This window comes from Triturus cristatus, chromosome 4_2 (assembly GCF_964204655.1).
Source record: "Triturus cristatus chromosome 4_2, aTriCri1.1, whole genome shotgun sequence".
NCBI classification, from domain to species: domain Eukaryota; kingdom Metazoa; phylum Chordata; class Amphibia; order Caudata; family Salamandridae; genus Triturus; species Triturus cristatus.
Window position 1 is genome coordinate 188,213,358 of NC_140586.1, and position 27,820 is coordinate 188,241,177.

At 45.8% G+C, this 27,820-nt stretch overlaps 1 protein-coding gene across 3 annotated transcripts in view; it reads right to left on the reverse strand.

The window, feature by feature from the left end:
• MCHR1 (melanin concentrating hormone receptor 1) overlaps positions 1–27,200 on the reverse strand; it is a 76,749-nt gene extending 49,549 nt beyond the window's left edge. Inside the window, exon 1 of one of the 3 annotated variants that reach the window (XM_085601072.1) lies at positions 27,098–27,200. Coding sequence is in view for 1 of the 3 variants with exons in the window: in XM_085601069.1 (XP_085457195.1) it covers positions 25,515–25,578 (64 nt within the window). In the remaining 2 variants the exon portion in view is untranslated. Of the gene's footprint in view, positions 1–25,510; positions 26,709–27,097 lie in introns of those variants that run through there. The other 2 variants (XM_085601071.1, XM_085601069.1) reach the window with 2 other exon arrangements.
• Between the last annotated feature and the right edge of the window lie 620 nt (positions 27,201–27,820).

The following is a 27,820-nucleotide window of genomic DNA, read 5'->3' on the forward strand; positions in this document are numbered from 1 at the left end:
ACCTGCTCCAGCCCAACCTTCAAGGCCCATTTCCAAATGTACCAGCTTTTTATATCACGCAAATAAGGTTAAATCTGATCATTACAGACTGACTCCATTAGACGTTGCAGGGTATCTATTGCCCACATCATCTATGTCACTCTTCCAGGAGCACTCCTTTATCATGCATTTTATTATATGTTTCTGCTGTGATATAGACAGGTTTTGCTGGTCAAACCCTAAGGGGATAGATAGCCAAAGAGGTCTAAATATCTTGTAAATTAACAACCCATTGGGCTGAGCTCTCTTCCTGTAGAATGTTATTGTTTGCTTTAGGGAGCCCTCATTCGACCTTAGGAGACAGGCCCAATGATTAAGCATCCTCTGTTTGTAGTCAAATAATATGTTCGTCAGGGATAGCTACAGCCTCGGGGCACTGCTCAACGAGCCTCTAAGCAAGCCGAGCCATCATTTTCAGATATTAGTTTCAGCAATCTGCAACCTCTTTCTTTACTGGCATAACCTCACAGCCTTACAAAAGTAAACTTCTAATGCAAAATTCGGAAGTCTCTCTTACAACTTCGACAGACTTATGCCCCAAAGCTAGATCAAACCTATATAGAGCCCCAGCAATTGATTTGGGGTGTCCTTTCTGAAGGTCTATGTGAGTTTTAAAATGTAAGTTAAATCTGAAGAGGGGGCCTAAATATCTAGATTCTTTTACCACTTCCACTCAAGTACCACTTATGCCTAATGGACTGCACGCTTCTTTTCGAAAAGATAGTGACCTTAGTCATGACCTTAACTGATTTATTTTCAGATCCCTTACAGCATTACAGTACCCCGAGGACACATCCAGTTGCCTCTGTAGACCCACTGGCGTAAGATCTAGTAGCACAGTGTCATTAGCATGAAACATTACGGAAATAGCCTAAGCTGCTTATTTTGGCGGGAAAGAATGAACCTGGTTTATTACTACCATAGCATCAGCAATGTAAGTTGAGAACAGGAGTGGAGACAGAATTCACCCGTCTAAGGCAATTCAATTCAATTCTTTATTGAGATTAGGATCTCAAATGAGGCCCAAAAAAAGTTAAGACAATGCAATACAAAAACTATAATCACATTACATCTTAAAAACAATTAAGAAGATGATGCTATTAATAGATATGCATACATGAACTCCTTCCCATAACAATCATTCAAATTAATTTGCCGACAGTTCATAAAGGCCTAAAATACACAGCTTTTATAAATACCTTCATGGGTCTTTTTAAACAACTAAGAGCTTTTGAAGCTAGAAACAATTCATGAATCACGCAAATACTACGCTGTGTGCAAATTACTCTATATATAGGCTGTCCGGTTTTAGGTTTAAACTTATAATAACTGATAAAACCCCACCGGAAGGGAAATAGCCCTCACCAGTGTAAACATATCAACACTGAAAAACAACCTGCACAACCACAAACTAAATGCCATTCAAAGAAAGGAAAAGGAGAGTGAAAGAGTCATTTTTATTTCTTCCTGAAGGGGCAAATACAATGTAACTTTTTTATATCATGTAGCAGTGAGAAAGACTGGGCTAACGTTATTCTGCTTGCGGTTTTTTGTGTAGGTATGTCACTAAAATAGTTTCTTCTTTCTGTTTTCAGTTTTGTGGTCTTTTGTCTAAAGATACAGGGGTTAGAGGCATGTCTTAGGTGTTTTTAGTTTATTTTATAAACTGTAGAGAATCAGGAAATATCAAAATAATATTTGATTTTTGGGCTACGTTTGAGTCTTTCACTGATAGGAAAAATGTAGGTTTCATAAGAATCTTTCCCAATTTGTACCATCACATTTACCCACAGAGACGGGGTAATAACCCTTGATACATCAGCCCCCTTTTCTAGTGAGTCAGTATTGATAGTAGGTGAACTGCCAAATACCCCAGGCTTTAAACATTCAATGCAAGGTATATTGACAGGTATATGTGAAAAGAGTGCAGTCACAAAGCATCTGGGATGGTGATGAAAACATGACACCAGACTTTTGGAAAAAATGGAACACAGTGTCACTTGGAATGCTGCTGCAAAAAGTTCTTACCAAGTACAACAAAGATTGGAGTGATATTGTATGTATTTACAGTGATTCAGCTGCATATATGAAAATGTTGTGATGACCTGTCAACATTAATACCTGAGCGGAAGTGCTTCCCTGTAAGAGATCCTTGCCACTTGTTAGATGGTATGCTGAAAGCATCTTTACAAACTTCAGAGTTAATGAAGAATGCTATTGACTTTTTAGTCCATTCTGGTGCACTGAAATATTTCTCATTTTTTGCCTTGTGTGGCATCAAAGAAAGAGTCATCCCAACTGTGTCACTTAGCTGGTGGTTCTCATTCCTAGAGGCCATGAATGCTATACTATCCATGTGGCAACCGTTTACGGAACTTTTGCTGAGCAATGATGCCAAAGGCAAGAAATGTGAGGATCTTTGATCACAAATTGATAGTGAGTTGAAAAAAGCACACTCTACTGCATTCTTAGATTTTTATTGGGAAAGCATGACTGCTGTAGTGGACATAATAAAAAAACTAGATTCTGAAAACAGCCTTGCCTACCAAGTGTTCAGCATAATTGGTGTAGATGTGAAACATTTCCTGGAGAGTAGGCTGGGATACACTTTTAGTGACTTTGGCACTGCAACATGTTCCATGTTAGAGTGCTCGCCACTTGGTAAGCAAATAAATGTTGAGGAACAATTCAGGAACTTTTATTTTACAATGTATCAGAAATAGCCCTTCACCAACCATGGCATTTGAAGTCAATGAAGACTCGCTGTGGTACTCTGCACAAGTTATAGATCCTGTAAAGGGACATTTTCTCCGGAGTTTCAAAAGTGCTACTTCATTTTGACTGCATATGCGCCCAGTTCAATGTATATGTTGCAGAATTTGTCACAGAGAATCACAATCTTCAGGTGCACCAGTATTGGCATGGAAAGCTATGCCAGTGGCCAGAGTTAGCAAATTGTGTACTAGCTATTTTGGTGTTTCCGGTCTCAAGTGCCAATGTTGAGAGGGCCTTTTCACAGATAAAAATTTACATGGGAAGAAAAGAGCGAGCGTGCATGACCAAAGACTCACTGAAGAAGTATTGTATGGTGTAGTATGATAAGTTTGATTTGTAAAAATGTATTTGGACCTCATATACACTGTACGTACACTGTGTATATACCATGCACTATCAGTGCAGAAAGCAAGCAATAATAAACACAAAAAGTTCCATAAACACCAGAATAACACTGTTTCTGTTGTTTTTAATGGCACCAAAATGTGTAACCACTGATAACCAATGTTTTTTAAAGTATTGAAATCACTTGAAAACACTTAAAAAACCCCACCAGAATTTACCAAAAATACACACTGAAAACAGGAAAGCCTATCTATAAACCACATCAAAAGAGCAAATTCTCCCCCCAAATTGCTCCAACATGTGTAACCATATGATAATCTTCCCGAAGGTCTGCGCGTAGGTCCAGATTAAAAGATTGAATTCATATCAAATTAAGAATTCAAGCACCCTGACATAATAAACATATTCAATTTACTCCATCACAATTTCCCAAAGAAGAGCCCCCCAAACATACAATCATTATGTGCAAATTATCAGCAGTAAGCAACCAAATGAGTTCCCTCCCCTAATATAGCTGCAATCCTGGGACCATATAAAAATAAATACAAAAAGTCCTTTAAAAATGTTTTTCAATTTGTACAAATGATTTAATTCTTTGGATGGAACAGAAACTCTTGTGCTGCCACTAGAGTTGACATTGTTTTGTAAAAACATTGGCCACAGCAGCCAGCGGCACTGAGAAAACATTAACCTCTTATTCAAACCCTTAAGTGTTAGGTCCAAAATTACTATATCATCTACATACATCAAAAAGGGAAAGGGATGCCACCTATCTTTGGAGCATCTCCCATGTTAGTTGCAAAGCAGTTATGTGGATCCGAGACATACAGGGAGAAAAGTAAAGGGGCCAGCAAACAACCTTGTTTCAGACCATTTTTTGTTGGAATTACAGAGGATAAACCTCAGTCTCCCCCTAAAAATACCTGGCACCAAGTGGAAGAGTACAGGGCAATTACTAATAAGAGATGGGTATCAGGCTTACCCAGCTGCTGTAATTTTTGCCAAAGTATGGCCGGTCCACCTTATCAAAGGCTGTTCGAGTAAGGGTATACTTTTCCAAAATCCGTTTCAGCAAACAGATGTTGTCTAAAGTGCAATAATCTTTCCTAAAGCATGCTTGTTTGATAGGGAGGATTTTCTCCTCCACCACACAGTCAGTTCACCAAAATACTCAGAGCAAAAACTTTCCTTACCGCATCTAGTAATGCTATTTTGTGTTAGTTGCCAGGAAGGAGCCTACGTCCTTTTTTAGGTCTTGCCTAGGCAGCGCTGGCGCGGTCTCTTCGAGGCATGCTGCATTCAGGTATGGACTTGAAGCTCCGCCCATCTTTACAATTGGCTCCTATTATTGTCCTTTCTAAATGGTTGCTTTTGATTCGTTAATCGGCTTACTAGTCTCTCCTTAGTACCTCCCTGGCTTCTGTTGTATCCTCCCATGAAGACTGCCCCGGTTACACCTGTTCTAACTTGTGATGCTACATAGAGAGCTACAAGAGCACTCCTTTTCCTTTGTTGGCCTGCCTCTGCTGTTAAGTGTTCTTTTTACTTAGGTTCGGCAGCTGTATTTGCCTTGTTTTCACCTAATCGCCCTGTGCCGTCACCCCCTCCCCCCAACACTGCTTGCCCGCCCAAACACTCCTACAAGATCGCTGCTTTTTTGGGTTTCATTTATATTATAATTTGTATACTTTATCTTTGTGTGCCCTGTCTCCTCACCCCCTCATACCTCCCACAACAGTACATGCGCGCCCTCACCACCCCTACAAGATTGTTGTTTTTTTTCTTTCAAATACATTTGTACATTTACATTAGGTGCAATTGCTGCTTTTTTCTCTCTATTACATTTGTGCATTTATATAGCACAGGCAGGTGGGACAATAAGTGATTTACAGAAATTAACAAATATTTATAAAATATTGAGCCCACGCCGAGGTTCGAACATGGGGCCCCAGCTCCCTAGTTGGCAGCTTGCAGGAACAATACAGTGTCAAAAGGCTCACTGATTGACTGTATCCTCTCTCCCACCCCCTATCCCTCCCACAACAGTACATGCATGCCCCCACCACCCCTACAAGAGCGCTATAATTTTGCCAGGAGTCATTGACTTTTATTGAGGGTCTGGACACTATGTCTTATGGATTTCCTTCCAGAGGTCCCTAAATTGTTGGTGACTTAATAGCCGCTTCGCTTGTGAGCCACAGACCGCGGGGGACTTCAAGCCCCAGGAGACTTTGCTGCTTGCGCCCGGAGGCGCGGACGCTGTTGCCGAGCGCCCAGGGGGGCATATTTAAAGACTCGCGGCTCCCGGCCGCTTCGCTTGTGAGCCACAGACCGCGGGGGACTTCAAGCCCCAGGAGACTTTGCTGCTTGCGCCCGGAGGCACTGACGCTGTTGCCGAGCGCCCAGGGGGGCCTATTTAAAGACTCGCGGCTCCTGCTTTGCAGGAGCCGCTTCGCTTGTGAGCCACAGACTGCGGGGGACTTCAAGCCCCAGGAGACTTTGTTACTTGCGCCCGGAGGCGCTGACGCCGAGCGCCCAGGGGGGCATATTTAAAGACTCGCGGCTCCCGCTTCGCGGGACGCGCTCCGGGCGAAGCGCGAACGGCTGAGACCGGACCGGGCCATCGCTCCTCCACCAAGACACCAGCATGGGAAAGCGAAAAGACTTATGTTCCGTTGTTTCCAACAAATCCAAGGCAAAGATACCACGCAACTGTGCTTCCATTTTTTCTTATTTGACAACAGCTGTGGGGGCTATAACTAACGAGATTCAGGATGTGGAGGCTCAGCTGGGGTTGGGGACTGATGGAACAGTTGAAATTGTCACCGAGGGTGCTACAGGTCCAGATCCCGACCTAAGCCAAATAATGGATGCGGCTGTAAACAGTACCTCTAGAGAAAATGACATTGCTCCTATATCTTGCCCCAAAGGTCAATTAGAGAACAAGGGGAGCACGGAACCATTTAGAGACAGGGCTGTGGCCTCTGCAAAAAAAAAGGGAGGAAAAAATGTTTAAAAACTGGCCCGCCACAAAGAAGTTATCAACACGGAAGGGGTGTGCTGATCAACGGTCCACAGAGATAATGATTTCCTCTAATTTGACTAATGCGGATATGGACCCGGTTCTCTCACACATTGACACGCTCATTGGATCACTAAAAGAGGACTTATTTAAGTGTTTTAAATCTGGTCTAGATCATGTGATGGATAGGTTAACTAAAATAGAGTCCAAACTTGATGATCTCAGTGTGGGAGGGAGTCAGGCTCATAAAGTAAATATCATGGGTAATAAATCAGGTAAAGCTGAGGATGCCAGGAGTCTATTAACATCTTGTATCACGATCCCCGATGATGATAGGATACAGACTCCGACACCCTCGGGGCCTCTCATTAGAAATGACGTATTTAGTGGCCAAATGGGCGTTATCGATAAGGGAGTTGCGAGTCCTGCCAAGCGGGAGCCCAATATACCATCTTTGACAGGGTCAAATTTAACATCATCAGGAGCACCTGCTAAACAAGTAGTTCTGAATCTGCCACCGGAGGCTTCTCCTCTAGTGGCGGTTTTAGTAGGGGGTGCCTCCTCTTAAAAGTAATAGCACTGAGACAACTGAGGAGCTCATTCGTAAAGTCACGTTCTGGTGTAGTAGGGCCTCTGAAGGGGGGTTTAAGAGCATCTACACATATTATAATGGCAAGGCGGGCAGGCTGGGTGGGAAATGGCCCTAAAACGGAAGAAAGCGACTGCATATTGATCAATTTTGATCGGACTGATGTGGCAGGGTGGCTCCTTCATGGGAGCTTTAACCGGGCCAGGGGAGGGATCACAGCTTTACCCCTGGGTTTCTTTTATCCTCCTGACATGGGTGCAAGGGGTAGAGACAGCAGGGGGCCACAAAGATTTACGGTAGGAAAAGGGCTGTTTGGATCTACTTCCCAAACTATGTATAATGCTGCTCAGTTCCCCAGGGTAAATATTGTTGATCAAACCCGAGGTCACTTAAAAGGGAATACCACTGCAGACAACAGAACTAAAGAGAGTAGGTTTGTGACACCAAATAGATTTGCCTCATTAAGCCAGCTGGATAATAATGACTGACTAGACCCCTGTTTCGAAGGGCATAACGGGGCTAGAGTCAATAACATGATTTGTCTGAGTAAACCTACCCAGGGGGCAAAGAGTTACTTAGGACAGTGTACCAAGATATTAAGCTGGAATATAGCAGGACTTAAAAATAAGTCAGATGACACTAGGTGGAAAGATTTCCTAAGTGAGTTTGACATGATTGGGTTACAAGAAACTTGGGATACTGATAATACCTTCTGGATGGATGGTTATACCATTTATACGGAACCAGCTAAACCCTTTGTAACAGGCTGGGCAAAGGATGGTCTATTGACCTTGATTTCTCTAAAAGTTGCAGGTAACCACTGTAAATTGGACTCAGGTTCATTGAATTGTCTGGTGGTACAGATCACTTTTATAAATGCACCAAATCGTCTCATTGTTAATTTATATAATTAATTCGATAAAATGACTACAAACGAACATTTGGTTAGTCTGACTTGTTTCCTTGATCTATATAGTAGGAAACAAACTACTTCTTATTCAGTTATTGTTTTAGGTGATTTTAATGTACATCGTTGCCATTTAAATTGTTATGTTTCGGATAGCCTGGGCCCTACTAATCACTCAGAGATGCATTTTGAACATTCATTGCAGGGTGGCTTTTTGGAGAGCACCTTGGCGGATCATGGCCTATTTTACCCCAATATAATGCACAATGGTGATGATGTCCCCACCTTTAAAGGTAGGGGAGCGCATTCCACCATTGATTATATTTTTATTAGTGTACCTCTGACCCCACTAGTGATAGGTTACACCACTAATTGGTCTATGTATAGTTACCACAACCCTATAAGTTTGATACTGGCGGGAGGTCTTAAGAAAACCCGAAAACCCAACAGATCTGTTTGTATCCCTATTATTCGACCCAAAGACCAGGCCCGTAGACTCAAATGGTGCTCGGTAGTGCCGGGGGATTTTCAGGAGAACTTGTTGCACACCGTTGAAAGAGAGATGAACCTTTGTCTAGATGACAACTCGAGGGACAAAGAGGTCCTTATGGCATATACTAAAATCTGTACCCAGGTGGCCTCTGATCTTAAACGCCCTTTTAGGGAACATCAAAACAAAGGGGAGAGATGGATTGATCACAATTGTTCAGTCGCCCATCGAAAGTTGCTAGTGGTCTTAAAGTCTAAACCACAAGATAAGTGCGCCATAGCAGCTATAAGGAAAATATATAAATTGGCAATAAATAAACGCAAAAACGAGATTAAACACAAGGCATGGAATGATCTATTGTCTATTGATGTCATTAAAAATAGTGCCAAATTTTGGGACATTGTTAACAAACCTTTTTTTCAAGAGTCTATGTTCTCCCCCCTTGATTGTAACATACAGGAGCAAGATTGGCACAATCCTTTTAAATCTATATACGGTGATCAGGTTAATAGAGGACCCTCAGGTACCACCTTTGAAGTTGAGGCATACACTCTGACGTTTACGGAGTGAGAAGTAGCGGAGGCTATAACCCAAATGCCCAGCAAAAAAGCCCCTGGACCAGATGGTGTCCCAGCCGATCTTTTTAAGTTTGATATAATGTTTTGGTCTAAAATATTGGCCCACGTTTTTAACATGGCTTGTAAAATAGGACTACCTAGATCATGGTCAGAGTCAGTGATTGTCCCAATTTTAAAAAGGGTAATAGAGGGGACCCAAGCTGTTACAGACCAATATCGCTCATCGACTCTGCCGTAAAGGTACTTGGAAGGGCGGTACTTAGTAAACTCAAAACTTGGTTAATTGATTCAAATACTCTATCAGATCTGCAATACGGATTTAGGAAAGGAAGTAGCACCACTGATCAGTGCCTTAATCTACACCTTTTAATTGGGAAGTATACCATTGCCAAGAAGGGAACACTCTACCTGGCGTTTATGGACCTTTCCTCGGCCTTTGACCGAGTGAATAGGCCCAAATTATGGGTTATGCTCCTCAAATTAGGTGTGGATAGAAATATCGTTCATTTCCTTGCCAATCTGCATAGGGATCTGACTGCCACTGTGAGGTATGACCAAAGGGGGAATTGCACCCAGGGAATATGTATCGCTAACGGTGTTAGGCAGGGGTGTATTCTGGCCCCCTTACTCTTCACCCTTTACATTAACAACATGGGTCAAGTTTTAGGGGAAGCCAGCAAAGACATTCCGCGTGTGGGGGAGCGACTGATCCCGGCTCTCCTATATGCGGATGATGCCGCCCTTTTGGCAAGAACGGCGGTTGGTTTACAACTTCTTTTAAACTCCTTTGCTACTTTTATGAAATCCTTGGATTTAAGTATTAATTTTTCAAAATCGCACACAATGATAATTGGCTCTAAGCCTAAAAGGGTTAAAACTCTCCATTGCGAGGGTAACGTGATTACCAGGGTCACCACTTTTCCTTATTTAATGGAATGGATTTCAACTTGGTTAACCCCCGAACTAGAACTAAATCGTGAAGTCATGAGAGATTGTTTGGCTCTAGACCAAGTGAGCTGTATCCCTTGGCTGAGTCACGTTAAAAGGTTGGCAGTGAAATTGGGTAGGCCAGAGCTATTTAATTCGCCAGATAAACTAGTAAAGGGTGATTGCAGTGGGTTAAGCAATCTTATTTATAAATGGCCTCTATGGAAAGAGAAGAAAGGGAGTTGGTTAAACCAACTGTATGCGCCCACCAATTACTAAAAACGTCTTGTGCAATTGAACCGTATCTGAATGTGGTTCTTAATCCTAACCACCGCTTCCTCCTGATAAGATTTAGGTTGAATCAGCTACATTTTCTTCTTGCTGACCCTCCGGGATGGAGAAGGGTGGAGGATTTGGATGTATGTTCATGTGACAACTTTTCCACTCAGGACACATTGCATTTTATTTTATTTTGTGAGCATTTTATGCACATTCGGAAGCGTTTCATCCTCCCAATTCTAAAAGACAAAGGTTTTTTACAAGCAAAACCAGCACTCATGTATTTACAGTTGCTGTCTAATGTCTGGGAGATTTTTAGCATAGCAAGTTTTCTTACTGCAGCAGTTAGAAAAAGGAGGAAAAATTGAGAGCGATTATTATGATCCAGCTTATATTAATTGATTTTAATGAATCAAGGTTTTTTATAATGTTACACTTTAGATAGTCTCTCCCTGATCACTCAATGTTTATAATTAGTGTAATATTTTTGCTGCTAATCAACACTATAGAACATGGAGGAAAATATTGAGATCGATTTTTATGATCTAGTTTATATTAATTGATTTTAATGAATTAAGGTTTTCCACAATGTTATATTTTAGATTGTCTGTCCCTGATTATTCAATGCTTATAATTTGTGTAATATCTTTGCTGCTAATTAATGTTTTATCAATTTAAATTTTGTGTATGGAATGCTTTTATGGTTTTAATTAACCGAATAAAGTACTTTGGACTGACTGACTGAGTTTTACAGAGCATAGGGACATGACCAAAGAAGCCATGTGGTCCTGTTGCAACCATTGTGATGAGGGACAGCGCACTCAGCAGATCGAAGGCACAATTTCTTGTGCGGGCTCATCCCGGGAAGATAAACAAGTTTTTTCAGAGAGATGATGCGAAATGCCCGCGATATGGAGAGGTGGGTGCAGAATTACTTCACATGATGTGGGCATGTGCTGAATTGCAGGGCTTTTGGGAAGAAGTAACAACTACTACTGGGGAGACAATAGGCAGACCGATCCTGTCCGCTCCTGCTCACTGCTTATTGGGATTGTTACCACACAATGCTAAGAATTGGGTTACCAGACGATTTCAGGACCTAGCACTAGCCCTTGCGAAGAGAGAGATAACTAGACATTGGAAGTCCCCCGAGAGACTAAAAAAGCCTCACTTTGAGGGCTGAATTAGAAAAATGGGTGGACTGTGAGGGGAGGGTTCCTCTCTGGTACGCCAAGAAAGGGATTGGGATACTGGAGCGGGCTCGTGCCTGGGGGCCCTGCCCATTAGCAGAAAAGAGCCTGATCTAGCCTTGGGAGAGTCGACCCCGACTCGGAGGTCCCCACGGGAACCCCAGATACACAAACAGAGTGGGAGGAAGACATAGGACTGTAGATAAGAGCCGCTAGCATATCACCTACACTGGAAAATAATGAAGAGGGGACCGGATGGGGGGGGGGGAGGTGGGAGGATTAGGTCATGTCGACCAATTTAATTACAATCTGGGACTACCACAAATATGGAAAGACTGTTGGAATCTGATAAGGGGGGTGGGAGGGGGGAGTTGATTGCTGAAATTAATAAAGGAATGTGTAATAACAATGGGGAACTGTAAAAGTGGATATAGAAATAGAATAAGTATGAAGTGGAGTTGGACGCGGACGATCAATAGTGAAAAATGTATACAGATATGCAACAAAATGTATGTTAGATGTGACACTTGAAACCCCCATAAAATATGTTTAAAACATTTTCTTGTGCAGACTCAAGCTGTTATCTCGTCAAAAGTGGGTACATCATGCTCTACCGCTCTGGAAACTCACACCATCGCAGGATGGATAGCGGTCCCGGAGATCCATCGCCTACTCCTCCCTGGCACCAAACCAAAACGCACATACCCTCTGCAGGTGTCAGTGGCACGTAGGTGCATGCTGAGGATACACCGCATGTCCCCGGGGACCCCGTTGTACTCCCCTCTACTCACCCTGGCGGGATGGCCCAAACAGGAACACTACTACACAACAAACGCGGTCCGCACGTGGACATCGTGTGGTATAACGGAAGTGGAGTCCCTTTTTGAGGACGGGCAACTAAGACCGTTCCACAGCCTTGTGGCAGAATACGATCTCCCCCCGGGACAATTCCTGCTTCACCGCCAACTCCTAGATAGCTACCGACCATATCAGGACCTAATCAAAGGGGAACCACGCACACATCCAGTTCTTCACACGATCCTACACATGGGAACAGGGCAACATTTAACGACATGGCTTTATAAAGCCATTCGAGAACTGACTAATAAACCACTGGAGACCCTGAGGGCTACCTGGGAGGCTGAAATCGGGCGCACACTACATGATAGGGAGTGGGAGAGGGCTTTGGAGTACCCTAAGAAGGTCTCTAGAAACGCACGCTTTAAGAATATCCAATATTACATTCTGCACAGGGCCTATTTAACACCTGCACGCCTCCAACGATTCTACCCCGACACTCAGTTCCTATGTCCCAGATGCCTCGAACAGAATGCAGATTTCCAACATATGTTTTGGAATTGTTCCGTCATTAAAACTTTCTGGCACCATATTCATACTGCTTTGGGTACCCTCACAGGGCTGGCCTGCATGAACACGTGGGAGGCCTGCGCCATAGGCATCTTTCGCGCAAGTAAGCAGCACAAGGTGCGGACCCGTTTTCTCTCCCTTGCGGTGCTCTTAGCCAAACGCAGCATCGCCATGCACTGGCGCTCCCCCACCGGCGGCTTGGGTGGGAGCTACACACAAATGGGCGGTGGCTGAGTAGGAGACATTACGGGAGGAGGAGGTGAGAGGGGTCCGCAAACACCCAATATCTATGGAATGGGCCATGCTATTATATCAGTTCAAGCAGCTAACCCCGGGAGCAGATCCAACAGATGGCCCGCCCGCATTGTCAGCCCTGCACTCGCAGTCACAGACCCCACCCAACCAATCTTTCGAAATAACGACCGCATGAACTCCACACAAACACCAGCATCAGGTGTGCTATTGTGGCTTCAGGTCAAATCGAATATGATAGGCAACCGTGAGTCACAGTGGTGCCTTACCCATACGACGTTCCATACCCTCGCTAGCGATTCTGGAGAGGTTCTTCCATGCCCGTTCCCTAGGTTATGCCCCGTTACACCCCAGTTCCTGTGCCATGTCTGGAACCTGAGACAACAGGGTACACACATCACGATATATCTGTAAGTTGTTTATGCTCCCACTTGATGTATCACCAGTATATACAGATATTATGTACCACCATGGAATGTACAGTCTAACTTCACTATTCGAAAACTTTGTATGATGTACGATGTGTGAAATATGAAAATGGCAATAAAAATATGTTTAAAAAAAAAAAAATCATGCTCTACCGCTCTTTCTGTCAGCGGGAAAGAGGAGGTCTCTAATTTTTAGATACTCGTGCAACTGCAGAAGATATTTGCACAATTGGAAATTGCTATGCACCTTTACAGAGGTTCTCTGCAAGTAAGTATCCAGGTAGGAAAAAAACATTAGTGCATAAACGAGAATTACACAAGCATGTGGTTATGCACAGGTGTTGGGGGTGATGTGTAGCGAGGGTGGTGTCAGTAAACCGCATACAGGGGCGTGGCTGCCAATGGTACAGCAGGTGCTGGCACTGGGGCCAAGGATTGTGAATGGCCCTCTGGACCCCAGTTATTTCTGTCATTTGCTGCCCAATAAAGGCTCTGGGTCCCATTTTCCTCGCTTTCATTATGGCCAGGGTCACTCTTGCTATTTTACTGACCATAGATGTTGTATCCAGCTAGTCTAATGGTGTAAAGGTAAGCGCCAACCATCGCTACACCAATGTACAGCTCTGCAAAGAGTGAGCATAGTTATGCTTCTGCGGAAGTTTTAGGGAACCCTTTCGTATTGTGAAATCATGACATGATTTGTTGTAATTTAGTTTCTTCTGGCTGTCGATGGCATATTTTCATGCGCATTCATTGTTTGCTGTAATTCATGGAGCACTGCGGATCATTTAAAAACTAATGATCACACCTGGAAGAATCAATCAATAAATTGGCTTTGTTTAAAAAAAATGACAGCAAATAATTAAAACCCGATGACTGCAGGCCCCCGCCCTATTCCAGTACTCCTAAGCCCAGGATATCCGACTTCTTGGCCCGCCTCCTTTGAGTTTATTATGAAATTATAATAACCTTAAACAAAACCAGCGTAAGTCAAATTTCCATGCATGTCGCTGTTTGCTTGTGCATATCTGGGTCCTGCCCCTGCATCTGGGATCTAGCCTTCCATTCTTCTGCTTCCACATTTGGAGCAGCGGAGGGCTTTGTGGCGTGATGAGATGCCCATATGCAGGTCTGCTACGTTTTCAGCCTCCGTATGCATGATATTTGCACAAATGCAATAGTCTTCTGTGTGACATTCTCATGTCTATGTGTGACACTTAGAGTGACACTTCCCAACTTCATTCATCTGAGGAAGTGGAATAGCCTCTAGAAATACCTGGCAGTGTCCCCTGAAGTGTATAAAAGCAAATCCAAGCACAGGAATTGTTTCAAGTAGTTCCAAAACTATCCCGCAGGAAGCAGACTTGTGGGTCTTCTGGCTGCTACAGAGCTGTCAAGTTTCCCAGGTCCATGTCTTTGTAGCTCACCTGGAACAGGTGTTTTCTACTTGAAGCTGTGAATTTATAAGGGGTTAAACAGGACTACATGTAACAGCGTGCAGATTAAAAATGCACTGGACGAGCTATTTGCATATGTGCGCCCCACCCCTACAAAATTGCTAGGATCGCTGTTTTTTTCTTTCAATGATATTTGTGCGGGCAGAGGGGACAATAAGTAATTTACAGAAATGTAAAATAATTTACAAAAATATTAAGCCGATGCTCGAACATGGGTCCCCAGCTCCCTCGTCGGCAGCTTGCAGGGAGGTTACAGTGCCAAAGGGCTCACTGATTGGCTGTGTCCTCTCTCCCCACCCAACTTCATTTTGCGGACACACTGTTATACCGCGAGCTCGCCCCGATGGTATTTAATCACTTAATGGTTATTTTGAATTGTTGTCAGGCTCCCTTTATTACTATGGTGAAATTGCTAGTTACTATTTTCTGTAAGTTGCATTCTAGCCCGCAGTGCATATCTTCCACAATGCAACTTACAGAGAATAACATACAATTTCGCCATAGAAATAATACAAAACAGGTGTTGCTTCGCTTTCCCCCACCCGATGTTGTTTTGTCTTTCCCCTGTGTTGCTTTGGCTACACCCTCCAACCTCCTTTGTGTTGCTTCTGTTCCCGCCATTGCTCGCCGTCATCTGCGCTTTTGCTTTAATGTAAATGGTGTAGTAGACTTGTTCCACTTCGGCGGGAAGGAGGATTTTCGATATTGAGTCCTGATTGTAGAGAAACAGTTTCAGAGGCAGTTTCTGGGGTGTTCTCAAAATAGGACTGCATATCATGCAGCTTTAGAATGTTTCTCTGGGAGCTCTGTAATTGCCAGACAAAAAAAACTTCTCGTAAGCAAGCACTATAAGTACAAACTGCGTGTTTACGCTCCGCTTGCAGGTTTTCAAAACACATAAATAAAAGGCATTGTCATTTATAATGTGAATTAGCTCACACTCTTACAAATGCGAGACCTATTGCATTGCAAATGCTTGTTATGAAGTGGGATTTGAATGCTTCCACACCAGGAGGGGGTGTCACCTAGTGGTAACAATAAGCAACAAGCATTTGCAATGCAATAGGTCTCACATTTGTGTTAGAGCTCTGGGTGTTGAAAATGCTGAAAAAACGATGCGGTATGTGCTGTGGGTGGTCTTTGCAGCAGGACGCAAGTCTGATGTATTTAAAGACGCAGGCAGTGGCAAATCGGAGGAGTGGGCCGGGAGGACAGCATGCATATTAAAGGGATGGTGATCTTCTGAATAGGCGCATGGGTGCCATTGTTAAAGTTAAAGCGCAGCACTGGAGGGCGGCGTTTGCGCGATGGGCGGGGGCTGAGGGTACGCTCCGGGTGCAATTGGCCCTTCGGAGGGACGATGAGAAGGCACTAGCGACGGCCCGAGGATGGGAAGCGTTGGTGGTGGAACTTCAGGGGTTGATGTCTGATGCTGGGGAAGGGGAGAGCACATCTGATGGGCAGGAGGTAGCGGGGAGCGGGGAGTAGAAGGGGAAGGGCGGTGGGTCCTGGGCGCATACTCCGTGGGTCGGCATGAGGGAAGGCTCTGTTTGCTTAGGGAGAGGTTGGGCTCCCGTACATAATTTATTAGGGAGGAGGGGCACTTCAGAAGAGGGGTAGGTGACGGGGGCACACTGACATGGGGTGGGGGAGGGGGGTGGAAGGGGACTGTGTGGGAAGGATGTTCCTTCTCCTGGATATTTGATATTGATGATAATTGTGCGGTACTCCTGGGACGGGTGGAGGTCGTGGGATGTGTGTTGAAGTTGTAGATTTGGAAAACAATAAAAAACGTTTCAACAAAAAAAAAAGTTAAAGCGCAGCATAGCGCACTGTAGACACAAAAAAAAAAAATGTTTTAAAAGTTGATTTAGACGAGCCACGCAGCACAAAAGAAAGGTGCGAGGCTGCCATGTTCAATGTGAAGCCCGGTGTGACGCATTGTAAAAATAAACATAGTTATAGCGCGATGTCGCAGTGTGTGGCCAGCACTTTTTGTAAATCTAAAGCGTCAAATGAATTGCAGCCTCCAAAGCAGCTGTAGCCAAGGCGGGGTAAAGAGAGTTAAGCTAAAAAAAAGAGTGCTCAGACACTAACAAATAGCATGACAAGTAACACCACTTGTAAAAGGGGCAATCCTAGTGGGAGGTTACAAAAGTAAGAAAAGGAGGGACTCGTGACTATATTAACCAATGGAAAGCAGCCATTTACAAATGACAGTGAAAGGTGCCAACTAGAAAGATGGGTGTTACTTAATTCCCATATCCTGAAATACAGCATGTCTCAAAGAGATAGAGCAAGCGCTGCCTAGGCGAGACCTAAAAAAGGAGGGTAAAGTAGTAGACCTACAGCAAGGGCCCCTTTTGAATAACTGACATAGGAATTTCATCTGGACCCATTGTCCCTGAGGCTCTCATACTCGTAATAAATCTTGCACGTCGAGGGAGCATAGCATAACCGCAGCGACGAGGGAGTTACTGTCGAGGGGGAGGCAGCCAGACTGAATCAATGTTTTCAGACTACAGTTACTTGAGATAGGCTCTCCAGGCTGCTTCATTTGTAGGAACAGGAAAAGTTTACCCTGGATCCACAGCTGTCTGGATCCACAGCTGGTTGGGGAGACGCCTATTTAAGGCGGACTCACACTGTTAAGTGTTCTGATCATTGCTGCACTAGCGCAGGTCGCGCTGCCAGCGGGCTTTGATATTTTTAAATACCTTCGTTTATCTTGGCTGATTTTCGTTTTTTCCCCTGATTTTATCCATCGCTCTGCTGGGCTTCTGTCCCCTTACTCGCATTTAATTTGGTGAAAACTCACCGCCATTTGGCGGGTCCGGGTCCTGGGGCTGGATAGCTGTGGGTGCCATCTTTAATTGGGGTGAGTGTGTCATTGCGCGGGCGCCATCTTGGAGCGTCCCGACGCTCGTGCTGGTTGGGGAGACGCCTATTTAAGGCGGACTCACACTGTTAAGTGTTCTGATCATTGCTGCACTAGCGCAGGTCACGCTCCCAGCGGGCTTTGATATTTTTAAATACCTTAGTTTATCTTGGCTGATTTTCGTTTTTTCCCCTGATTTTATCCATCGCTCTGCTGGGCTTCTGTCCCCTTACTCGCATTTAATTTGGTGAAAACTCACCGCCATTTGGCGGGTCCGGGTCCTGGGGCTGGATAGCTGTGGGTGCCATCTTTGATTGGGGTGAGTGTGTCCTTGCGCGGGCGCCATCTTGGAGCGTCCCGACGCTCGTGCCGGTTGGGGAGACGCCTATTTAAGGCGGACTCACACTGTTAAGTGTTCTGATCATTGCTGCACTAGCGCAGGTCGCGCTGCCAGCGGGCTTTGATATTTTTAAATACCTTAGTTTATCTTGGCTGATTTTCGTTTTTTCCCCTGATTTTATCCATCGCTCTGCTGGGCTTCTGTCCCCTTACTCGCATTTAATTTGGTGAAAACTCACCGCCATTTGGCGGGTCCGGGTCCTGGGGCTGGATAGCTGTGGGTGTCATCTTTGATTGGGGTGAGTGTGTCCTTGCGCGGGCGCCATCTTGGAGCGTCCCGACGCTCGTGCTGGTTGGGGAGACGCCTATTTAAAGTCGTCTTCCCCCGCGCAGCGGGAACGCGCAGTGGGACGCCGTCGCTTAGCCGGAGTCGTGCCAGAGTCCTGCCCGTCTGCGCTCGTCCGCGTCGAGGTAGCGGGTGCGGGCTATGGACTCTGGCTTCCTGCCATTGCACCATCATGTGTAGCATAGCGGCACTCAGGTACGGTCGTGCTGATCTCTTTTCCATAAGAGACAGCCTTTTGGCGTGTAACTCTGTCCCTGTACCTCCTCTCTCGGGACCTTATGACTGTTCTTGCGGCAGTTTTTCCCTGGCTACTCCCAATGGGGTACGACTTGCTGTAGGGACTGCTCGTGGCATTCATACGGATTGCACCGAGCAGGAACTTAATATATGGAGCTTGAATGTTAGATCCTTGGTCAAGCACCATCAGTCACTACGGGACATGATAGATACGGACCTTCCTGATATCATTTTTCTTACCGAAACTTGGTTACAGGACGCTGACACTGCCATTATAAATCTGGCTTTCCCCTCTACCTACACGGTGTTTACCTTGAACCGTTCGACTAGCGGAGGTGGTATAGCCATGGCGATTAAATCCTGCTTCCCAGCTGAGTGGAAGGCTTTTGATCTTCCAATGTGTGAAAGCGCCTCGTTTAAGGTAAGGGTTAGTCATCAGTTTACCTTCAGTGGTGTGCTTATCTATCGTCCACCGGGGAACGACACTGCTTTTAAGGCTGCCCTTGCGGATGTGGTTGGCTCGCTGGCTCCTAGGTGTGCTAACTTTAGCATAGTAGGTGACTTAAATATACATCTTGATCAGACGTCATCTCTATCCATCAGCTCCTTGTTAGCGGACCTGGAAGCGATGCAATTTAACCAACTAGTCACCTCCCCCACCCATATAGGAGGTCATATACTTGACCCCTTTTTTATCACCCTAGTTCGGGCTAGATCATCTGACCCGATGGTGGTGGGTTGGACTGACCATTTGTTGGTCAAGGTGTCATGCCCCCTAGAAAATCCGCAATTTAAACCTGTGGATAAACAGATCTTAAAGCGCAATTGGCGTAAACTCAAGTTGGAGGAGTTTGTCAGGATATTGGAGGCACAACCCCTGGGCAAACTGCAGAATGTGGAACAGGGATATGACCAGTATTGCAACTGGGTCCTTACTGCCCTCGATTCTCTTATACCTCTGCGCTGGGCTAAATGTCACGTAAAAAATCGCAGCCCTTGGTATAATGAGACTCTTGCCGAACTTAAGAGAACTTGCAGGCAAGCTGAGAGGGCCTGGCGAAAATCCTTTGATCCCACGTTAAAATCACTGTACTTTGCCCAGCTTAAGACCTATCACAGAGCTATCTGTCAAACCCGGGCCGCTTACTATGCAGCTGAGTTTTCCAACAGCCCTAACCCTTCTAAGTTAATTTTCAAGGTACTCAAAGACCTGATGGGGAAACGGGCTACCTCGCAAGAAATCTGCACGGACTCTCACTGTGAAAGTTTGGCATCCTTTTTCGTGGGGAAGGTGCAGACAATCTATCGAGGATTTATACCATCTGTCTTCGGGGATGCTCTTAGTGATATGAAGGTCCCGGTGTCCGAAACTCTGTCCATCCTGCCGGCTATGTCTAACGAGGTATTTGACACTCTGAGCCTTAAAATTAAATCTGGCTCCCCCTTAGACCCATTGAAGCCGCAGTTCCTTATTCGTCTCCCGCCTCTCTGTCGTGAACCCATTTTGGACGTGATTAATCTTTCCCTCAGTGAGGGCGTGGTCCCGCCATCCTGGAAGCAAGCTGTGGTCAGCCCTATTCTGAAGAAATCCAACTCTGACCCCTTGCTCCCGGAGAATTACCGGCCCATCTCCCTCCTGCCTTGGACCGCCAAGGTCACTGAGGCACACGTGAATTCCATCTTGTCTGCCCACCTCTCTCGTAATAACATTCTTGACGAGAGTCAAAATGGTTTTCGCGCCCAACACAGCACTGAAACTGCTTTGCTCTTCATGACCGAGCATTTGCGGTCAGTGCTGGATGCGGGGCAGACTGCGGCACTCCTATTGTTAGACCTGAGCGCCGCGTTTGACACGGTGTCTCATGACATTCTGATGCGGCGCTTGGAGGAAGTGGGTATTGGGGGGAAGGCTCTTCAGTGGTTCCGCTCCTTCCTCTCGGACCGGTCTTTCAAAGTAGCCATTCCACTTGGCCAGTCCTCTTTCCATTCTTTGGAACTGGGAGTCCCTCAGGGTTCTGCTTTAAGCCCCACATTGTTCAACTTGTATGTGAAACCGTTGGCCGCTGTCGTCAGGCAATGTGGCCTTACCATGACATCGTATGCCGACGACACGCAGCTGGCGGTGACACTCAGTGGGGACCCTGAGGTGACTGCGCCCAGGTTCCGTGCAGGACTTATAGCTGTGGCTAGCTGGATGCGTAGCAACTGCCTACAGCTTAATGCTAAGAAAACCGAGGTCCTGGTTGTGGGGAAGCAGGCGGAACTTTGGGGAGACCAGTGGTGGCCTTCTGAACTCGGGGTGTCCCCCATTCCAGCGGCCGAAGTTAAAAATCTGGGGGTGTGGCTGGATTCCAATCTTTCTTATACCAGCCATACAAAGAAGACAGCAGCTACCTGTTTTGGTATTCTGCGAGGGCTGAGGTCAGTCCTCAAATTCTTTGACCCCCCACTCGGCAACTGGTGGTTCAGGCCTCTATTCTTTCCCGGCTGGACTACGGGAGTGCCTTGCTTCTTGGAGTCAACCAGGCTGAGGCTACTAGGCTTCAGAGGGTGCAGAACGCTGCTGCACGGGCCATTGTTGGCCTTCCGAGACGAGGCTCTGTCTCTGCTGTTCTGACCTCCCTTCACTGGCTTCCGGTCAGACAGAGAATCAAATTTAAGGCTCTCTGTCTGACATTTAAGATCCTGAAGCTTTCCTCTCCCCCTGCTTTGGCGGGCCTTATTTCTCCTTACGTCCCCACGCGGTCTCTCAGGTCTGAATCTTACCATCTGGCGACTAAGCCTAGGTTCAGGCTGAGTAGGATGGGAGGACGCTCTTTTCGTGTTCTGGCGGCTGATCTATGGAATTCCCTTCCTTTACATATTCGCGCCCTAAACAGCCTGACTCTTTTTAGACGCGCCATTAAAACACATCTGTTTGCCCCTGCTATCTGATTTCTCTTTTCTTGGCCTTGACCTGTTGTGTTGTGTACCTGATCAGGCGCCAGGACGCCCCTTCGCTGGGGCAGCTGTGCGCCTAATAAAAGTGAATAACATAACATAACAACAGCTGTCAGAGATTACTTCCCAGTATCTTTTAGCATCAATACAGGATGCTGCCTCTTTTATCTGGACCCAGTTACATAGTCTTACTTTTTTTTTCTTAGAGTGCATTTTTGTCTCTATCTTCTCCTCTTAAGGAGATCAATTAAATTGATGCACTCTATAGAGAAGTACTGAAATTGTGTCCTCACCAGTTTACTTAGCTCCCTATTTAGGGCCATTATCGGATGTCAAAGTGGTCTCCGCCGAGAGGGTAAGTAATTTGTTTTACAGGCCGAGACCAGGTTTTTATACAGGTTCCATGCGATATCGACAGGTCTGAGAAGGAAAGCTGTCGTTCTCCTACTAAAACAGTCAGTGATTTTTTAAATGGTACCAATGCTTTGGCATTCCAATACATTTTGTCATTTGATTTTTTTAACCCAACTTCCGTTAGGCTAACGCCCACCTTACAGGAGATCAGCACGTGGACACTATATGTATTATCAAGGACTTTCATGCACGATATCCTATTAAAAAGTGACACCTGAATAATTACATAATCAATTATAGAACCGCCAGAGACGGACTTATGAGTAACCTTCACAGGGGTGTCATTTTCTATTCTCCCATTTACGATTAATAGTTCCGTATTCCTCAAGCCTTCTAATAAAAGCAGTTATTTTTTTTCTACTTGACTGCTATTAGGAAAAATAGCTGGGGGAATTTTTAGAGCGTCCTCTTTCAGGACATTTGCAAAAAGCCTTAAGGTGTGGTTAGAGACTTTAGCGTTCAGGTCGCCTAACAGAATCAAATGTGTAAAATCCTCTCTTACCATGGTAATAGTTATAAAATCAAATATGCTCTTCAACAGGTAAGTATGAGAAGAGTATGGTGGGGTGTAAGCATTTACGACTAATAATGAGTCAGTACCTTCCTGATTCTCATTACAACGTATTTTTACCGCCTGAATTAAATTTGAAACATGGGGAATATGTTTATATTTCCATCTACAGTTAGTACTAAGCAACATGGCTATACCTCCTTTCGCATGACCCCCTCTTGACAGAGAATGCTAGATAGCTTAACACAATATAACCTTCTGCTAGTCAATAATTTACAATCCAGGTTTCTTGAATGCACATTATATTTCAATCCTTTTAAGAATAGAAATGTATTTTTGTCAGTGAGTAAGCCGGCAGCATTCCAAGAAATTAATTTGAGACCATTAATAGGAGCAGTTTTTAAACTTTAGCCCTGTGGGGCAATTGGAATTAAGGACACCCGCAACCCAGCTCCATTTCCTGTCTTCCTCGTCACGGGTCTGTATCTGGTTTTCCTCTTTCTCAGGGAGCAGTGAGACTCTCCTACGCCTTTTCCAAGAGAGACCCGAAATGTACTTTCCCTCTCACCCTGGGGGGCTTCTAGGAGAGGAGGGCCAGAATGGTAATTGCCCTGGCCATTGGAGTTGTGTGCGGGGATTTTGAAAGCTCTCTTCTCCTGTGGTACGAGTACATCAATGCCGTGACAGCGCAGCTTGTCGCTATTCAAGATCACTAAATTAGATACCACCTTAGAGCAAAAGGTCACTCTAGCCCCGCCATTCTTCCCTTGATTACAAGCTTGAACCAATGAGAGGTCAGTACTCTGCACCATTTGGAGATCAGGATGACTGAAAAACAATTCAACAGGAAAGACCTATTCAAGTAAAGCTCATGGTCAAAGGTTAAAAAAAAATCTAAAGACAGTGGTACAAACGCTAAATTGACAAGAATAACCCCAACTTAACCCCTCACATTCGAGTATAAATAACATTATCCCCCACTGTACAGGTAAACATTTTGGCATGGGGGTTCAGAATAGAGGATGGAGTCACCGATACAGGAACAGGTGCATACAACACATTATCTCCTTCCAGATTGGACATGAACTCCGAGGAAGTCCCTAAGGGCGGAGTAGAGAGAGGAAGACTTGCTCTTTATTCAATTCAACCTACCTCCACCTTTTTAGCAATCAAGAGACTAATCTGGAGTCGGGAGAGTTTGACACAGCATTTAAGTCAAAGCAAAGCGTACTTGGTCGTTTTTTATTCATTCGACTGAATTTTTTCCTCCTTGCATTCCTATGTACGCTCTTAATCTTATTCTTCTTTTCCTCCACTGAGGGTAACAGAACTACAGCAGGATCCTTACTTTGAAAAATGGGGAAGACATTTTTTCTTTTCTTTTATTTGAAGGCAAGGAGGTCTGAGGCAATGAAGGACCATCCCCTGATTTAAAGAACTTCTTTAGGGAGAGTGACTGATCCTTCTCAAATAATTCCCCATTATCTTTGCTTTTTTCACTACATTGAGGCGGGCGGCCTGAGTACTTGAATCCTTACAACCATGGTCAAGAGCACCACCGCCCCACAAGGCTTACTTAAGAGGTGGGTGCGGTGATAGAGTTCAGAAGAGCATTCAATCTAGGAGGGACCAGATTTGACCACAGAGGACGAAGCCTTTTCTACTAAAGTTCTTTGATCCAAAATTAAAAATGTAGTTAAAGACAAGAGAGAATCCAGGATGTGGTCAGAGTTATTCACAGATTTCTCCATTAAGAGCCAATATCGAGGGCAGGACTCTTTCTAAGCAACGAAGCGAGTCAGACAACAGATCCTTGCTTCCAAGAGGATTACACGAAGAATGTGTGCCGAGGCATGGTTCTGTAGAAACAGACACCCTTATATGAGAAGAGGGCCTTTCACTAGGAGTACTGCTAAAATGCTGCATCTTGGGGGGAGGAACTAAAGGGGTACCCCATTTATGACACATAGAGGGGCTGTTTTATATTGAAGGCATATTCTTCAGCTAGAAGATTTAAGAGTAGACAGCAGCCATCCGTTGTTGAATTACTTTTACGGAAACCCATTTGAACCTTTGGTAAAACTCTGGCACTGCTTACCCAGTCCTCCACTAAACGCAGTGGGTGTTTCGCGTACATTTTACTGGGAATGTCCAACAGAGTAATCATATGTTAACTCGAGGGCAGGTTCTGTTCACTTTTTTTGTACAATGGGACCCTAAAGCTACCTTTCCAGGTTCTGGTAGATCGTGTCCACGTGTTATCACACCAAACACTGGAGCCAGGACTTGTGCCCACAAACTAAGATTACGTCTGATTATAACCGACAGTAAGCACATCCACACGCAAAGTAGTTTCCTTCAGTGCCATGGACTATTGTGGTGACAAAGTGTCCTTTTTAAGACCCAAATTATTTTTACATTGGCGAGGAGTTGACAACTCACTCATAAATACTTTTTTACACAAACTATGACAAAATATCTAGTAGGAGAGAGTAAAAAGTGTTGACATATTCTTACATTACTTTATATGTGCGCTTGCTTATACTACAATGCTAATGTTTCCTTGGGTGTATTTTGATAATATAGTTAGGTGCTTGTAACGCTAAAGCTTGATAAACATTAAAGTAGTTCACATTTACAGAACTGCCTTTTTTTTTTTACTGTATAAGGGAGTGGGGTTTTGGAGGGGGTTGGGTTTTGTGCTGAGCACAGCCTGAGGCACTTTGAGTCACTGCCTCCCTCTTACCACACCATAAAAAACAAAGCTTTGATGCAGTGACCAATGTCCTAGCAACGTTTCACATTGTGGGATGATCATGGGCTGAGCAGAGCCTCCAAAGAATTATCTGGAACCCTGCTCTCTGCAGAAGTTTCCAAATAACTGTGTTGACCATCTGATAAGGGCTCCCCATGGAGTGACTGTGTCAAGGATCCGATATATGATGAGACACAGGGCAGGGGGGCACACAGGGTGAGTTGGAAGGTGTGGAAATACACGGGGTATGATGTATCCGTTTGTGAAACAAAGTATATATATATAAATATGAATAATATGGGCAAAAAATAAATTTAGAAAATTAAAGACATCTAGACTTAAAATATAACTACTACAGAACTGGGAGGCCTAATTATTTCCTATACAGAGCGAGCGCCCGGTGGGGATGGGGGAAAGCAGGGGGTAGTATCACAGACCACATACTCACGGGCCGTGCTGAGGTTGGCTCCCGGCGAGGAGTTGAAGCGGTCCACCTCCGTCGACAGGTCCATGACCTGTTCCCAGCCCCGGGGCGACCGGCAGTGTGGAGGAAAAGGGGGAGGCAGAGTTTGGGGTGTATCTGGAGGTGTGCAGATTAAGAGTGGAAGAGGGCATGAGTTTAAGTGCTTCTGAAGGGTCGAATGTGGATTTGTAGTAGAAAGGGCCTAGGACTGTGAGGCGAGGGGTCTGAGAGGGAGCAGTGACGGTATGAAGGGTCTGGATTGCGCTGTAGAGTGAGACGGTCAGGGGGCGTGGGTGGTAGGGAGAGGATGAGGACGGATATGGTTTGCGGGGGTCTGGCGTCTATGTTAAGACTGTCCGAAGCGTCTTAGGTGAGAAGGATTGTGTGACTGGTCTGTGGATTCAGAGTTGTTGAGCGATCTGTGGCGCTGTGCGTGGCGAATGTGTGAGACCGGAGTTGGTTTGAAGGAGCCTGAGAGGGTTTGTAGATAGACTTAACCTGAGGAGTCTGTAAGAGAGCAGGGATGGGGGGTATGGAGGGGCTGAGGGGACAGGAACCGATCTGATGGGTTCTGAGAAGAGATCTCTACGTTAACCATTTGTGTAGCGTCAGAAGCGCCCCAAGCGCTGAGGAGGATTGGAGATGGCTGTAAGAAGGTAGGCTGGGACGGAGCCGAATTTGTTTTAGCGGGTCTCGGAGCATTGGGGCGGGGGAGGGGGTTCATGTACGGAGGGGAATTTTAAGATACTGCAGGAGTCTGAAGGGGATTGAAGCGAGCTGGAGGTCTGACGGGTGTGAGTAAGGACTGAGGGGGAGGGTTGTGAATGAGTCTGGGTAGTTAGAGGGGGTCCGAAGAGACGCGGCTTTGGGTAGTTTCGTAGGGATATAGGGCGATGGGGTCTGGTGTTTTGAAGGGTCCATGAAGAAACGGTGGAGTTCTGTCGGGGTGAGGGTATGCAGCGGACAGTAAGGGGGTCTGCAAAGACTGAGGGCGAGCAGCCTGAGACGAGAGGTCTGGAACGCGAGGATGTGGATGGAGTGGGGGTTGCTGGGGGTCTGAGATGATGGGGAGCGGGGGGCTCTGATGTGAGAGATAAATTGGGGGCGGGGTGGACTCTGGTCTCGGGCTCTGCTGCAATCCAGTTAAAGCCCCGCCCACTCCCGGATAATGGTGAGGGTTTAACCCCCTCTATGCCGGCGACCGAGGTCGAAGGGAGAGGCAGCGAATTTACCCCCTCCCGCCCCTGCACAGACTGGCCTCTCTTTTCCCTCTGCAGAGCCTCACCCCTCCTCCCCTTGCAGAGCCTGGCCTCTCTTTTCCCCTTTGCAGAGCCTCACCCCCCCCCCCCCCTTCCCCACCTGCAGAGCCTGGCCTCTCTTTTCCCTCTGCACACCCTCAGCCCTTTCCACCCCCATCTCTCCCTGCAAGCCTGGCCTCTCTTTTCCATCAGCAGAGCCTGACCCCCCCCCCCCCCTCCCCCTCCTTCTCAACCCTGCAGAACCTGGCCTCTCTCTTCCCTCAGCAGATCCTCACCCCCACTATCCCCCCCTGCAGAGCCTGGCCTCACCATCTCCCCCTGCAGATCCTGGTCCCTCTGTCACAGGGATCCTTCCCTCGGCATAGCCTGGCGTCTCCCTGCACAGTACGAACTCTGTGGGCCTCTCTTTCCACTGCAGAGCATGCCAATTTCTCCACAGCACAACCAGGTCTGGCCTCTGTCTGCACCTTAGAGATTGGCCTCTCCTACCCCTACGGAACGTGGCCTCGCTGGACCTTTCCCTCGCACTGCAGACTAGTCCCTCTGGGTCCCTCTGCTGAACTTCAGACACAAATACGGACCCACCTCTGGTCCAGGTGTGAAAGACTCCATTACTTTCACTTTGGGGACCTAATCAAATAGAGATAAACCAAACCCGGACCACCCCTAAATCTGCATTAGATACCATATCTGTGCCGCTCCCCCAAACTCTGCAACTACTAGGCGCACCTCAGAGGCGCAACTAGAGCCAAATTTCGGGGGGGGGGGGGGGGGGCTGAGCAAAAATTTCGGGGGGGGCTGAGCAAAAAATTCGGGGGGGGCTGAACTTTAAGCAATAGGCAGAGTGGAGCTGCAGGGACTCTTAGAGGGGGCGAAACAACAGCAAGGCCTCATTAACATGCAAATGGTCTTTTAAAGACCTGTGAAGTGCTCGGGTACGGCTGTTTTTTTGCCCGGGAAGGTGTCTCAGCCCGGGCTGCCACACACGACGGGGGGGGGGGGGGGGGGGGCTGAAGCCCAGTGAGTCCAATG